The 16784-nt window shown below is 40.1% G+C and overlaps 1 protein-coding gene across 1 annotated transcript in view; it reads left to right on the top strand.

Annotated features, from left to right (window-relative positions):
* LOC125895537 (regulator of G-protein signaling 8-like) overlaps positions 1-16784 on the top strand; it is a 38644-nt gene that overhangs the window by 9886 nt on the left and 11974 nt on the right. Inside the window, exon 2 of the mRNA XM_049587453.1 lies at positions 13522-13632. Within this exon, the coding sequence (XP_049443410.1) occupies positions 13532-13632 (101 nt within the window). The 5' untranslated portion in view covers positions 13522-13531. The remainder of the gene's footprint in view (positions 1-13521; positions 13633-16784) is intronic.

Genomic DNA, 16784 nt, shown 5'->3' with positions numbered 1-16784 from the left:
GGTAGCTAGTTAAGGTGCAAAATCTGTCAGGACTGAAAAGCTGAGCACATCTAAGCCTGGCGAGCAGTCATGCCTTTCAAACATAAAAGTGTCAGTGAGAGAGAAAGAAGAAATCAAAGAGGAGGAGAAAGTGGCAAAGCTCCCTAAATAAGATTCATTTGGATTTTAGATACAGTAGCCAGTGGTGTGTGTATGCACCTTATAACTAGTAACTAGCATGCATTAGGGCCCGTCACAATAGAGTGCACTGGGGCTCATTGTATCTACCTTATGCTACTGCTCCTGCCTTACAAAACTTTACAGATGTGTAGTTGAGATCATAATGAAGGCTGAGTTTGAAGACAGCTGTGGTCTGAGCAAGGGCGCCAGAGGAAGGGGAGTAGGAAAAAGGAAAGGAAGCATTGCCACAACCCCAACAAACACACATACTCAGCGCCCCTAGCTGAAGTCCTGGATTGCTGTGTTTCAGCTAGAGTGATCCCAGGTGTCTAGTTTTAAAAACTAGCTTTTACAGCATAATTATTATTGATTGTTACACAACTAGTCAATACTGAATTGAGTGGTAAACTGAAAATCAGTTTCTGGAAATATCATTTCTGTGAACATTTTTTACCATATTTTTTTATGCTGTGGATCAACAGGGGCAGACGATACTCATGGTTGAAAAAAGACACAAGTGCCCACAAAGACAGAAATAATTGTAAAAAAAAAAAAAATAGGTGTTATTTGAAACCAAAATATACTCTGTTACATAAGTGTCTCTATGCAGACCCACTCCTAATCCCCTGTTTGCATATAAACCCTCCACCTCTTCCACCTCTCATTCTACCTGTCAGTGAGGAGGACAGCAGAGGACTGTAATTGGACTGACTGCACCACGCCGGCAAGACTCTCCAACAGTTTCAGACCAGCTGTACGTGTGAATATTACTCACAGCTGAGGCTATATATAGCACCTGTTTATTAATTCATCACAAGTACCTGCGAGCCAGCGGTGATGACAACTCAATCATTGATATTAAACATCAAAAAGATCATCAACACTTCACTTTATAGCAGTGTTAAACAGATTTTACTATCTGCTTCACAAGGAAAAACAGGAATAAAATCATGCATGTGATGTAAATAAAAAGAATGATAAAATCTACCACACAAAAGCAAAATTAAGTTTTTTAATGCTCCTTTGACCTACATTTTATAAATCATTATGTAGACTGCAAAAAAAAAAAAGTCAAGTTGTTCTTTATATAAATATCAGCTTATGTGTGGGAAATGCATTTTTTCTGCACACTGTGTATTCCCAGAAGCACTTTCCGTGCTGGCCTTGACACACTAGTGCCTGTTTACTGTAAACACCAGTGACCAGAGTCCTCTGGCACAAGGAAAAGTACACATACAAAAAAGTACCAAAAAAATAATTGCTTTAATCCAGTCCACTCCCTTAAAAAGCATTTGTTAATGTGGCAAAAATGCTTATCATTATTACTTTTACCAACTTACACTATCATTTTTTTTTAAAGTTTTCAGAAAGACAGCCACACATGGGCACAGAGAGGCGAGTCTGAGAGAGGCAATGGTGTTTGCAGCTGCAGGGGTTTCTGGATCAGAGTAGCGACTCCTCGGGCCAGAGTGTGCTGTGGATAGTCCTGTCCAACCTGCTGGGCCATCACAACAGATGTGTGTGAGGACAGAAATGAACCCAAATTCCTCCTTCTGTTGTTTCTAATGTTGGAAACACATCAGATGGTCTGACACATACTTGGTGGTCTGGCTGCGGGCAGTTGGGCTTCCGCTCTCGAGGCAGTGTAGCACACAAATACACACGTGCAAACACACAAGTGCAAGACCACAGTCGTGCTCTTGTGACTCAAGTCCCGAATCTGACAGCTTGGCTGCAGAGAGGAAAGAGACATGCCCGGACTTGCCAAGACTGAAGTGCTGTTCAGTCACCCTCGATAACTTGTCATCTGAGTCACTGTGCATCTTAATTAGCCTGAAAACAACCCAAACTGTGTCCTGGAAAGAATGGAAAGTAAAAGCTAGATGATGAATGTAATTACATTTTAATACAGTGGGGACTGATAACACAAAATATGAGAGACATCCAGTACTGTGGGATTTAAAGATCCCCGCCTCTTCTTTGTTCAGCATGGATGATGAGCAAATGCTATTCTTTTATTCCTCTTCTCATCCTAAAACTTGAAAGCTTTTATTTTATTTGCTGTACAGACTTACTATTACACATATATCTACAAATTCTGTGACTGTCTGCCATTTCTAAAATGCCTCTGATTAGCCCCAAGGAACATGATGGTTCCTTCAGTGGCATTTGGTGGACTATTTTTGAGCTGTGTTCTCTTTAAATAAATCCGCAAAACAAGGCCACACTGTGTCCTAGAAGGAAATCATCCCGACAGCTCAGTGGTTCTGCAGAGATAAGACAAGTCAGTGATTCTGTTTTAATTTGTGTGAAAACGTGGGGGTGGGAAAGAAGCTGACAGTGAGCGAGTGAATTCATTAACAAGTTCATGAATTAAAGTTAATTAATGGATATGTGAGAGACGGCTACTAATGAGTGAGGCTGTAAAAAAAACAGGACAGGTCCAGTGATATTGTATGTGGGGGGCATTTTAGACAGAACAGAACTAAACCTAAAGGAATAATTTGACATTTTGAGAAATATGCTTATCTGCTGTCTTTGCAAGAGTTAGATGAGAGGTGTAATATCATTCTCATGTCTGTAGGGTATATATGAAGTGAAATTAATATTTATTTATTAATTTATTGTCTATAACCATTGCTAAATATTGCTGGTGGTGGTTTAGTAAGTAAGTAAGTACTAATAGTAGTACAAACATGGGCAGATTATGACAAAATGGGACCCTGGGCACAGATATGCTAAGGGCCCCACCACCTCTCCTACGTTGGAGTCATTTCGTGTCTCCATGTTTTTGTTTTGCGTCTTATTTAATGTGTTTGTGTTATTTTGCCTCTTTTTATAGTTATTTTGTGTCTCTTTGCAGTTCCTTTGAATCTAAAGTTGTGGTCATTTTCAGTCTCTTCCTGGTTGGGACATGTTAATTTAGGTGACATTTTGCAGATGAAGGCCAATCTGGCCCTTTGGGCCCCTGGACATGTGCTCGGTACGCCTGTTCGGTAATCCATCCATGAGTACTAGTAGTAACAGAATTGTGTGCTCTGTAATACAAATGTAAAATTCAAATTATCTATAGGAATGGATTTGGTGATTGTCATTGTTTCTGTCTCATATTTCAAGTTCAGATTCTTTATTATATGCATGGCAGTTATACAGAAGCAGTTGTTGTCACTGAAAATTTTAGATCTCGGGCTCCTTCCAACAATGTGCATTAAATATGTATTTGGAAAAGAAAAAACTCATGCAAGTAAAAGCAAAATAAGAATATAAGACATTAAATTTTACAGGTTAAATTATAAGGCTAAAATACATGCATAAATCAAATGTTCTTTATATGACACTCGCAGCATTAATATAACAGCAAACCACTACCTGCTATGTAAAGACATGGAGGAGTAATGGCATCCTGAGCAGAGAATGAAATCAAGCTCCCTCTGTGTGTGTGTGTTGTTATCAGAGCTGGTCAGTGGTTTGTTGTGGTAAGCGGGTCAAGCCACACGTGCATGTTACTACATGTGTATCCTACTGGCTAGCTCATTGCTGCCGCTTTTGCATTGCTTCGCACAGCAGCTACTGCTGATATTGGGATGAGGTCATGGACGTGTAGCACTTGCCCTCCTCTTCCCCCAGCTCAACCACCTCTATGTTGTGAACCATATCCATACAACTTACACACTCTGATTTTTGCAAAGAGCTCCTTTAAATATAAAGTAAAAGTAATATTACAGTATTGCAAACAGATAAACTAGATGTAAACAGCAGTGCAGTAAATACATATGTGCATAACGCGAAGTAATAAATATATATAGTCACACAGAGGTGTAAATAGTTTGTGAAACAGTAAGCAAAGTATATGAAAGTAAAGTGATGCTATAATGGTAAATATAAATGTTTATGGGGTCATCCTCTTGAGGGTGGCGGGGGGGCTGGAGCCTATCCCAGCTGACATCGGGCGAGAGGCAGGGTACACCCTGGACAGGTTGCCAGACTATCGCAGGGCTGACACATAGAGACAAACAACCATTCACGCTCACATTCACACCTATGGACAATTTAGAGTTACCAATTAACCTAGTCCCCAACCTGCATGTCTTTGGACTGTGGGAGGAAGCCGGAGTGCCCGGAGAGAACCCACGCTGACACGGGGAGAACATGCAAACTCCGCACAGAGGGGCTCCCATGCCCGGGATCGAACCGGCAACCCTCTTGCTGTGAGGCGAGAGTGCTAACCACCACACCACCGTGCCGCCCCATGCACATACAGTGCTGTATAAAAACATCATGACGTAGTTTGGGAGGCTGTCCCAGATTTAGGACAAAAACGTGATCTGCTTTAATAAGGCAGAGCCAAAAGTGTCCAAGAACTTGACAAGTTGTTATTTTTACCAGCACTGAGCAGGAATAAGAGCAGAGTTGTGCCCCTTTCTAAAGATGTTTTTCTTTTAGCTTTTGAGCTAAAACGTCTTTAATGTCAGCATTAACGTCAGACAGTGCAGATATCGTGCACTTGAGCATCCATGCATATGTGTATACTATAGTAGAGTATGTATACTGTCCACCTATTGGCATCAGGCCCATTTTCTACATTTTTTTAAAGCAGGAGATATAACATAGGATATTCATTCGATTTTTCTGTGTGGACTCATCTAATCTATTCATTGAGTGCATTTACATGGACAGTTTAATCCCCTTTTCATTCAGAATTAAAGTTCATTCCTATTAAAAGTGATCTTGTAAACACCTAATTCGGAATGAAAATGGCCAATGCGATTGAAAATTCATTCCAATGTAAGGAGCTGGAATATTCTAATTCCGAATGAAATAATTTCTCGCACTTGTATACACTCATTCCTCTTTAAGTTAATTCCGGTCTTTCTGTGCATACTTGTTTCCTTGCCCTTCTGCCACGATGACGTATACAGTGTGCATAGCAACGGGCTGAGATAGAGCCGTCGGACTCATTGCACTAATCGGTTTCCATTCGCCAAAGCACGGTCATCTGTCTCCCTTCTCCTCCTCAACAGATGAAGCATTAGTAGAACAAGGTTGTTGTTGTACTGCTGCTTCAAGAATATAAGCAAAACAAGCCTGAAAAAGGCACTAAGAACGGTGTCGTCAAGCATCTTGTTATCCTGAACGAGGACTACAGTGTTTTCTTCCGGTAAATGTAAACACGTAACATCCTCCCCACCCCCTATCCAATCAGAAACCTTCCCTGCCCCAAACCTTGCGCGGACCCGAATACAGGCGATTAAAAGGCGATTAAACTGGTCTCCCGTGTAAACCCTCATTCGGAATGAATATTTCCCATGTAAACTACCTGATTATTACATTTTAAAAAAACCTGATTCATAATCACTTTGCAGCATGTCAGCTAATACTACACCAAGCTATAGAACTGCTGTCAGCATCCCAAAATGAGGACATTTAGGAAAATCTGAAAACCTGCATTGCACCAAGTTAGGTAACATCAAACAAGATGTCCATACACACACACACACACAATCTAGATTTTTACTTTTTAATCCACTAACCCCAACAGGCATCTCAGACATCGAATGTCTAGCGGATGTTACTTGTACTTTCAGATTCATGAGGCACACTTGTGTATATCTGGGACATTAGAGTGCTGTTGCTGTTTTTAGCCTCCTTCCTCCAGGAGCCAGCCTTGCTGCATGGCTGAGTAGAACACGCACTGCTTCCTCCTGACTACATGGATTTGTCAGGGATTTTTATAAATAGCTCAGTGGCAGCACGTGTCTGCACCACACTGCAGACCAAGAATGCAGCACACAACAGTCAGACAAATACAGATACAGATTTGTCAAGAGAGACGAGGGGAGAAGACAAAATAGAAGGGAGAGGTCTGTTATCACGTTATTGACAGTTTGGCACACACCAGAATTATCAATATATCCATGTCTCTCCTCATCATCTTCACTTGATGACCTCTGCTGAGAAAAGGCACACGCTGACACACATACAAATTCGACCATGATGAATTGTTGAAGGCTGGTTTCCTCTTCCAATATTTATGAATGAAAGCTGCTGTCAAATATGCCAATATTTAATATTTGAATTTCCATGGGTTCATGCCTCATAATAATTCAGGGCCAGATGTGTTTACATAAAATTCAAAGCACTAATTGCAGTCTGACAGCATGTTGATGCATATACAGTCTGCATGAAATAACCTCTATTTTCTGTGTATCTCTCTCTAATTATGCAATCCATGAATGAGGGTACCTACACCTAAAAAGCAAATTCAGTGGTGGAATCAAAGATGAAGTTACGAGCAAGGGCAAAGCAAGAAAGATTTATTTGTGTTGCAGCAATTCAGAGTAATCTACATAAGATGCAAAAAATTATTAAATGCACCTCTTATGCTTTTTCTTATTTTCCATCCTATTTTCCACCATTGTAACAATATATATCTATCTATGTATATATATATGTGTATATATATATATATATATATATATATATATATATATATATATATATATACATACTGGTAGATTAGACTCTTGCCATATCCGGTCGGCAAAACAGCAAAAACGTCCTTCTTGCAAAGTAAAGATTCGAGCGCCGTCTTCTGTTCCTCTTTTAGAGAAAAAGCCAAACTCGTCTAACTCGTTCATTGTAGCGGCCAAAGCTGTTTCAAACAACTGGTGTTCATCCATAGCCATCTTGCAATGTTTACTGACTGATTCCGGACTTCAGCATCGCAGCGCTGTCGTCATCTGTTTAGCTCGCCTCTGGCCCGCCTATATCAGATAAACCGATATGATTGGTGCAGCTTGGCTCCAAGGGCATGGGTAATGAGCATCATTACTGATTGCCAGAGTGACTTGCTGAACAAATTCAAATTGTGCCCTAGCGAGAACTCTGGATTTCCAGGGTAGTAAACGTGGAGGGACAAGGACAAAGTTGAGGCGGCAAAAGTCCAAGTGGGTCAGGCAGAAGGGGTGCTGGATGGATCCAACAAACCAAAAGACTTTCACCTGAGAGAGCAGTGTTCGTATCCCATAAGATGCTAAAGCCAATGCATGTAACAGGCAGAACTTTACATGTTGTCCCAGAACGTCAGCAACTAATGCAGCCACGGTACCTTGCATGTCGTATGTGGACATGGAAACCAAATGTAAATGTGTGACAAGGTCGGAGTGAGAATGTGTTGCTCTGTATCCCTTGTGTGACCCCTGGACATTTTTGTCCATTTCCAAAATTCAAAACTCCCTCACAGACAGATGAAAGGTCACAGGGGGGTGATTTTTTGTATAGGGGTGTCATTCTGGGTGAAATTTCAAAATCTCAACTTTCAGCATGAAAAGTTATTTGACCCTGTAATGCATTTTTATCCCATCCATGACCCTTCAAGTGGACAAAAATGTCCATTTTCTAGAAAGTGTCCAACAAAAGGTCACAGGGGGGTGTAATGCTGGAGTACCGTAGTACTATGGTACCTCAGGTACCACTGCTGTGGGATAAGTTCAAAGTCCAGTCGCAAGAGGGTGAGTGTCCATGCGCCATCCAATAACAGCGCACATTGTCCAATAACAGGGAATCCTGCCGGTTGTGGGTTGAACAGGGGTCACAGACACAGACAGGAATACATATTGCTGTCAAATACGCCGGCCATAGTGCTCCGCGGCACAACATAACGGCTTACCGGCAACGGATATGCCCGGCTCCAGGTCCAATAATGTCCTCTTGTTGGCGTCATGACTGCTCAGAAGTACCTGAACAGCTGGGCCGTGGCAGCACACAGGTATGTGGCGTGTCAGAGGAGAAACGGGCCGATCACATTACTCTTTGTGTCAGTAACAGTCCACAAACCTCACCAAACTTTAGGGACTGTTCTTTACTTATGAAGGGACTGTTCTTTACTTGTCAGGGGAGGAGGGTGGCTGGTTGATTTTTATTTTAATTTTTTATTTTATTTTGATCCCCCCTATGTTAATCACTTATTGATGCTGTTTTTGAAGTATGAATAAGTCAGTAAGTAATTTATTCCTTTGAAAAGTGATATATCTTTTTATAAATGACAAAAGGCACATCTGCCTCATTTTTGCTGTGGTATCGTGATACTACTCAGAACTGTGATACTGTCACTGGTATGGTACTGTGGGTCCCAATTTTGGTACCGTGACAACACTATCTCACACACACACAGATGCACTCTCTCTCTCTCGCTCTCTCTCTCTTTGCATCAGTTCAAGGGGCCTTTATTTTTATATCAGTAAGTAATGCACCTTATTTAAATTGATGTTCATTTGAGATATCAAATGCTTTTTTTGTTTGATATCTTTTCGAAAATGTTTGAGATGCTTGCCAATAGTTTTTCATTGGAAAAAATAAGTATCTCTTCATTTAAAGAGTCAAAACTGTTTTGGTTTTGTTCATAGTATTGATGTCATGATCTTAGGTATATACTGTATGTGTGTGTGTGTGTGTGTGTGTGTGTGTGTGTGTGTGTGTTATCAGTTATCGGTATCGGCCTTTAGGAGCTGAAAGTTATCGGTTATTGGTATCAGTTTAAAAGAAAAGTTATTGTGCATCCCTAACAAATGTTAAAGGTGTTGGTGTTACTGCCATCATTGTGTGAGAAAATTATCCTAACGACACTCTTTAACAACCTTCCACATGTCTGTGGAGGACTCTGACGTAAAGTTTGCCCCTCAGGGGTAATCTTCAAACTCATAGTCTATACATAGTCTGCTACACTTTAAATATCTCCGCTCATTATTTTTTCAGTCCTTTCTGAAAATAGCTATACATTAACAAATGAAGTGCACTTTGAGATTATGACTCATACGCTGTAGATGACACGCAAGCTACCTTTCCACTCCAGTGCATCTCTTTTATATAACATCTGGGTTTCTGGGGCAGACAGCTTCATACCTACACTGCTTTCAAAACAAGCTGCAAAATTTCAAGTGTTTTGTTTCCTCAAATTTGTTCTTAGTTGGTTAGCAAATCTTCCGAGAGAGCGTACGAACCATTAACTCTGTGCTAAATCCCAAAACAAATGCCTCTCGCCTCCCATGTGGCAGGTTTTATTGATGTTTTTTAAACTCATGTTCTCTATGCAAAATCTCATATATTTACCTCTCTGATACTCACACCTGATGAAAGCAGACCGCCATCCAATATTCATTTAAAGGTAATATCAGAAACCTGATATATTAGTCCAACCAAAACACTAATGCACATGCTGTCTCTCTTGCACACACATGCACACACACATATTAAACTTCAAAACAAGCTGTCAGAGGTAGATGGAGGACACAGAGTGACATTTTACAGAGTCTTGGTAGACATGTAGTGGATGGAGTCCATTAATTCCAGCAAATGGCTTTTGGTTAGCCAGTGAACAGTACATTTCATCTAATGTTCCCAGCACAAGGCCCAAGCGTCAAAACAAGCCACTGGTCCAGCTGATACTATGCAAGAGACAGAAGTACTAATGGTGAATACTTGTAAAATAGTGGCTTTTAAGGTGATTGGACAAAAACTACGAATGGAAGGATGAGTGGATGATAAGAGGACTTTAAAACTTTAATGTCCCATCGCACTGGTTGGACTAATTTCAAATTAAGTGTTTAAAATCAGCCATCGCACTGGCTGATTTTAAACACTTAATTTAAAATGTATTGAGGTGGACTGTCACTGCTGCTGCGTGGGCTTTTGTTATGTCTGCCTGTGTTCTTAGCATGATATGTTCTTTTATTTATCTGGATATGTTTGTTGCATGTATTCGTATTTTTGTTTTGTCTAGCCATGTTTGTTGTTCTTTCCCTCTGCTGTACTCTGGTCACTCAAAGTGATCCTGATCTCAGTGAGATGATTAAATAAAGGTTATAAATATATGTAAAACCCAAGGAGGCATCATGTGTATGTAGCATTGCTGCAAAGGTTATAGGGTTTTGTTCGAACACAAATAAAGCGTCCATTTGACATACCTTGTTTGAAGTTTGATGAATAAATGAACTAGATCTTCTTAATGAATACTTTGGGGAAACACTTTTTCTTCTGAGTTAATTAAAGAGATCAATACACATGTTAATGTGTAGCAGTCCCAGGGTATAAGCACCAGCCCCTCTAAAACTCGCCAATTAACCCGTTATCAAAGTCAGTGTATAGTCAGATACATTATTCCCCAGGAATGTACTGTTTTTATTTGGATCAAACAAATAATATACGTGTTATTGAATTAGCTTTTTAAGTGTTGTATGTGGATGTTGTTATCTTGTGACAGAGGCAGGCAAGCAATTTCTCATTATTTCCAGTCTCTGTGCTAAGCTAAGCTAAGCTAAGCTAAGCTGACTGTAGACTGTATTATATGTTATAAGTTTTTCCAAAAAATAGAAGCAGAAATTTAATTTTGAGAAGCTTTTTACACACACAGGGACATATGGGTGGGTGAAATGATACATCACTAATGAGGAAATTATTAATCACATTCTCTAAAATGTCAGCATAGCAGAGACCAGAGCAGAACTGCTGCCTGACCTTCCATTAAGAGAGACAGTGTGCGCATTTACACACGAAGAGCAGCGTTGATTACTTCAGAAGCTACAGTTTAGTTCTGTTTCCTCTGTTAAAGCGACACTTACCTATGCGCTTTTCTTTGTTTAGGTTAAAATGCTATTAATAAGCTGATGGCACACTAAAATGTAAGTGAATTCCACCAGAGATAAAAACTCATTGTACCATTCTCATATGGTTTTAAGAAAACTGTCTTAAACTGTCTGTCTTCCCCACGTGGAGGCCTCCGACTGTACTAACCTATCTAACATTAGTGTTTACGTTAAATTATAAAACTCATCAGTCATCACTGACCCCGGATAAGTTTCAAAACTCTGGGGTTGTGTTTGACTGTGCAGGACAGGTAACGTTATGTTTAGTTTGCTTCTTATATAACATATAACGTTATATGACAATACAGCACCCAGTTGCTAATGGCTAACGTTAGCCTACTGTAGCGTAGCCTCTGAAACATTAACGTTATCTTCCTTATGCGTTTCCACTTACTAGTAACGTTAACACTACTATCTAACATTAGCACTGTAACCTTATTCTAAAACTCATCAGTCTTCATTGACTCCGGTTGAGTTTTAAAACTCCAGGGATGTATTTGTAACGTTACACTTGCCCTCCTCTTCCGTGTATCTAATGTTACCATGCCAACGCCTACGTCTATCATAGACATAATGAGGACGTAATGGAGGAGGGGGGAGTAGGCCTTTGGAGGGAGGTGGAGTTGCAGGAGGAGGGGGGTGGGACTTTGGAGGGACATTTGCTACTTAAATGTCTAATGATATTTGCTGCACTGACATTACTAGCCTGAGTGTCAGACTGAAGCTCCCAGAACCTTCAGTCTGACATGGCTTCCATTGAAGGCGATTTACAAGGGGGAGGGAATTTGATTTTTTCCCTAACCAATCAGTAAAGATCAACGACTCACCCAGAATGTGACGTCATTAGTATCCATGCCTCGGGGGTGCCGAAAACAAGCGAGCATTGCCCATTTAAAATGTCTCCGTCGTCGTGCACGCCCAGATGCATCGCTGTTAAATCCAGTTTAGCAGCTTCCTTAATTTGGTCCTCCATTAACGCGAGTAGTGGCGAAATACCTCGATAGCGTCGTTAATGTGGTCTGTAGGATCTGCGTATAGCCCACCGGCATATAGCTTGACATCAGCATGGCGCTGATTGGCTAATCACTAGACCCCCGACGTTCACTGGTCCATCCATCGTTTGGACGAGATAAATCGCAAATTCACTGAAGTATGACAGACCAGTCATGCAAGCCTACTCAGTTGAGTGGGCGGGGTCTATGGTCTGGAACCAGGCTATGACATTACTGCTTTACTGCATTATTCTTAGCAGAAAACCATTCACTTTGCCATGTAAATAGTGGTGCGACAGGTGCAGTCACAGGACAGGCGTGATGACACTCTGATTGGTTGAATTCATGCTACGCCCAGAACATACCTATGATTAACTGGGGCAATAAATACAGCCTCTTAGCCCCTTGCACCTTATTTTGTGCTCCAATTATGTACCATTGACTTAGCAAAAGTGGCTGGACATGTACTTCCATCACACCTTTTAGACAATGTGCTATAGATCCTTCAGATAGGGCCCATAGCCCTAATGACACAAAAAGGAGAAATCAGAAAGGGTTCATTCAGGCTTTCATTTGTTACGTTGTCTTCCATTTCTTCTGTCATGACCCGTCATGTTCAAAAGTGTAGCCTGCAGGATTTTACCTGAATGTATTAAAAACTGCCTGTCCCTCCAATACCTACTTTTACACAAATGTTTGATGTTGCAACTTTACGGCCGCGCCCCATCTGGAGTGACTCATATGCCCTGGAGGGCGAAACACTGACTGATGGTACTTGACTGCAGCAGTGTACAAATAAGATGGGACAAATTGTGATGAGAGATGGGGATATGGCTCATTTCAGTGTGTTCAGATCTCTGGTTGAGAGAAATGGGTTTTGTTTTTAATATCATGTCATAGTTAAGGGCAAATTTAAAGACTATCAACAAAAAAATAATTTTCTAATTTCCACAGCCAACAAATAAATAAATTGCTGAGATTATTAGAGACGGAGTGTCCTCCATAGCTCAACCTCTGTAGAACTAAATGCAGCAATTTGCGTAGGAGTTTTTCTTAAGCTCTGCAAACTACACTCGAACAAGAAACCTTATCATGATGTGAATTTGGTTATCAGGGATGTTTAAAGCTCCGTGCTGAATGAGGCAGAGCCATACCCAATCAGCTCCTTGCATATGGAGTTGCACCTGTCGTCTGCATCCAGTCCAGTCCTGTTCAGTCAGCTGGGCTCATCTCTCCGCATCTTGTTTCTTACAATCAGTTTATTCATCAGGTTTCCCAACAACATTTAAGAATTCATACATAGGCTAAATGTCTAAAGGGGCAGCCCAACTACATGAAGCTAAAACATATGATTAGACACCTTACCAACAGCTAAAATATGACAGCAGTGTTGTTGATGGTGCTGAGCTCACAGTTACAATGCATTTTTAGGTTGTATGGGATTTGTCAAATACAAGCAATTTGTATTATCATCACCGACATTTAATGACATAATTGCTTTTTCCGCATCTATTAATTTGGAACTGGTTCTTAGTGTAAACCTACAACTTACTGGTCACAGTCTTACTTCTCAGTGGAATGGAAGAATAGATGGGGGAGGATTTTTGTGACAAATGTTTCCATGCACCCACATTTGCAGATTGTATATTTTCTTTGTCAGATGGTTGTAGCTGTATGCTGAGATATACAGCCAGATGAAAAATTAAGCATTGTGTGGTTTTCTTCTGCAGGATCAGCACCATGAAGACCAGACTAGGCTGCCTGTCCAACAAATCTGACTCTTACAGCGACTTCTCTGAGTTCCTGCCTCCTGCCCACGAAACCACTGCCAGGTGTCTGAAGTGAGTCTGCCAAAAAATCTTGTGCCCACTTCCACAGGACTGCAAAAACATTGTAACAAAACTAAAATCCCAGCTTCTGTTGTGTTAAATAACCCTCTAGACACCATACTTGGCCTTCAGTGTTTGAACAAATGAAATGAAATTACTTTCAAAATGTTTAAACTTTTTAAGCAAAAGCTGTCTTCTTCAAGATATTTGTTAGTTTATAGTATTTTGTGATTTTCAGTTCAATGTGGTGCCATCCCGTCAGCCAACATGCCAGCAATATGTAGCAAATCATATCTTTTCTTGTTCATTATACCAAAAATTTGCATCTGTTATTGTTGTTATCTATTAAATCAAGGGTTGATTTTACTCTTGTTTGAAACAGCCTTGAGAGTTGACGAGGCCTTTGCAAATGAATGCCAAAAGATAACATTTCTGCAAGTATAATTAAACTGATTCAAACGTCAGCTGCCCTGGCATAACCAATATGACATATTAAACACAACCATTTATGCAAATGAGCTCAGTCATTAGGCTTAATGTATTATTAATGTATGCATAACATATGGGCGGTAAATCAAAGCCCCATGACGTTTAAAATATTTCCAAGAAAATGTGTTTTTTCTCCATTTGTCACCAGTCCACCCATTTCTATGCAAAGTATACCAGTGAGGTGCTGACACACAAATTCATATCAGACTTATGGCAGGTTTGAAACTTTTAAAGAGGCAACAGATAGAATTCTTTTTTTTTTTTGGCTTGGCGCCACCTAGCATCAGTGGTGTTGCATCGTACTGTCGCAAATACCAAATTGACTGTGGGGATCAGATATAATCAATAATATGACTCTATTAGACTCTCTAAATTAAATAAAATGTAGGCTGTAGCCACCGGTCTACCTCTATGTATATGTAGAATGAGAAGGTGTGTGGACACTCTATACTAAATAAATGAGTAAAGAGGCCGAGCAACAATTATCAGATTTATCTGAAGAAAAAACAAATAGTAATGCAAATAATTATACCAGAATGCACAGTACCAGTACAAAAAAACTCACAGTAAATGATACCAATATGTACAGTATCAGTACAAACAACTCACAGTAAATGATACCAATATGAACAGTATCAGTCCAAACAACTCACAGTAAATGATACCAATATGTACAGTACCAGTACAAACAACTCACGGTAAATGATACCAATATGTACAGTATCAGCACAAACAACTCACGGTAAATGATACCAATATGTACAGTATCAGTACAAACAGCTCACAGTAAATGATACCAATATGTACAGTATCAGTACAAACAACTCACAGTAAATGATACCAATATGTACAGTATCAGTACAAACAACTCACGGTAAATGATACCAATATGTACAGTACCAGTACAAACAACTCACAGTAAATGATACCAATATGTACAGTACCAGTACAAACAACTCACAGTAAATGATACCAATATGTACAGTATCAGTACAAACAACTCACAGTAAATGATACCAATATGTACAGTATCAGTACAAACAACTCACAGTAAATGATACCAATATGTACAGTATCAGTACAAACAACTCACAGTAAATGATACCAATATGTACAGTATCAGTACAAACAGCTCACAGTAAATGATACCAATATGTACAGTATCAGTACAAACAGCTCACAGTAAATGATACCAATATGTACAGTATCAGTACAAACAGCTCACAGTAAATGATACCAATATGTACAGTATCAGTACAAACAACTCACAGTAAATGATACCAATATGTACAGTATCAGTACAAACAGCTCACAGTAAATGATACCAATATGTACAGTATCAGTACAAACAACTCACAGTAAATGATACCAATATGTACAGTATCAGTACAAACAGCTCACAGTAAATGATACCAATATGTACAGTATCAGTACAAACAACTCACAGTAAATGATACCAATATGTACAGTATCAGTACAAACAACTCACAGTAAATGATACCAATATGTACAGTATCAGTACAAACAACTCACAGTAAATGATACCAATATGTACAGTATCAGTACAAACAACTCACAGTAAATGATACCAATATGTACAGTATCAGTACAAACAGCTCACAGTAAATGATACCAATATGTACAGTATCAGTACAAACAACAGTAGACACAGTGGAATTATACCAATATGCACATGTAAACAGTCACGATTCTAGAATAAACAGTACCGTATGGAAACAATGTGGCTGGTTGGAGCTCAAATTGAATGGGAAACAAAGTCCAGTGTTCACTTAGCTGGGCGTAACTTAGCTGGGCGATGTCCGTCGATTCCTGCCTCCATGAGAAGAGAACAGAAGGAAGGGAGGGGGAGTATCACTGTCCGAGGGCTGCCGTAGAATGGCAACGAGGATGTCAGCCAACCAACACTCGCTACCCGGTCCCTGGTTGCGGCGATTTGCAATGCTGGCCAGCTAGGAGTTAACTAGCAGCCAGTACAGTACAGTACAGTACAGGCCTCTCACGCCTAGCTAACATTTAGCCGTGTTACTTACTGATCCATTACAAAGAAAGCTAGCTGGACATCGGTGTTGAAGCCTCTTTGGTCACGGAGCTCCCTCCATCTCTTGAACGCCTGACTGAGGTTTACTCTTGTTTTTCCTCTTCTTTTATCACTCTCCTTTTTGCTCTTCTTTGCCTCCTCACACAGAGGAGCTCCTTTTCTTTTGCTAGGCTGTTTTTCACTTGTCTCCAAACTTAGTCCGTCTGCCATTGTGCTCGTGACTCAACTATCTCATGCCCAACTCCTCATAAGGACCAGCTCCAGTCCCTGATTGGCTGACCGACCAATTTCACAATACATGACGCGTTTCCTGCCATAAAGCAGATTTTTTCCCTGAAATTTCAGCACCGGTGGCAGAAGCTTATTGCAACAATTGCAAAGCCATTGAGTAACCTATGTAAACGCTGATAGTCTGATTTTACTGTGGCCAATACCCTGTGCAACCCACATTATTTTCATAATGATATATTTAGGAAAAGATGCCATCTGTTACCTCTTTAAGATACGTTGTTATTGAGCTTTTATGTTCACAAGAATGTGTTTCATAAATGGCCTTATGCTCCATATACCATCCACAAAGCTGGAGGCGTACAATAATGTTAATGTGTCCCTTTAA

The sequence above is a fragment of the Epinephelus fuscoguttatus genome, linkage group LG10 (assembly GCF_011397635.1).
Source record: "Epinephelus fuscoguttatus linkage group LG10, E.fuscoguttatus.final_Chr_v1".
Classification (NCBI taxonomy): domain Eukaryota; kingdom Metazoa; phylum Chordata; class Actinopteri; order Perciformes; family Serranidae; genus Epinephelus; species Epinephelus fuscoguttatus.
This window is presented reverse-complemented; position numbering and strand designations above follow the sequence as displayed.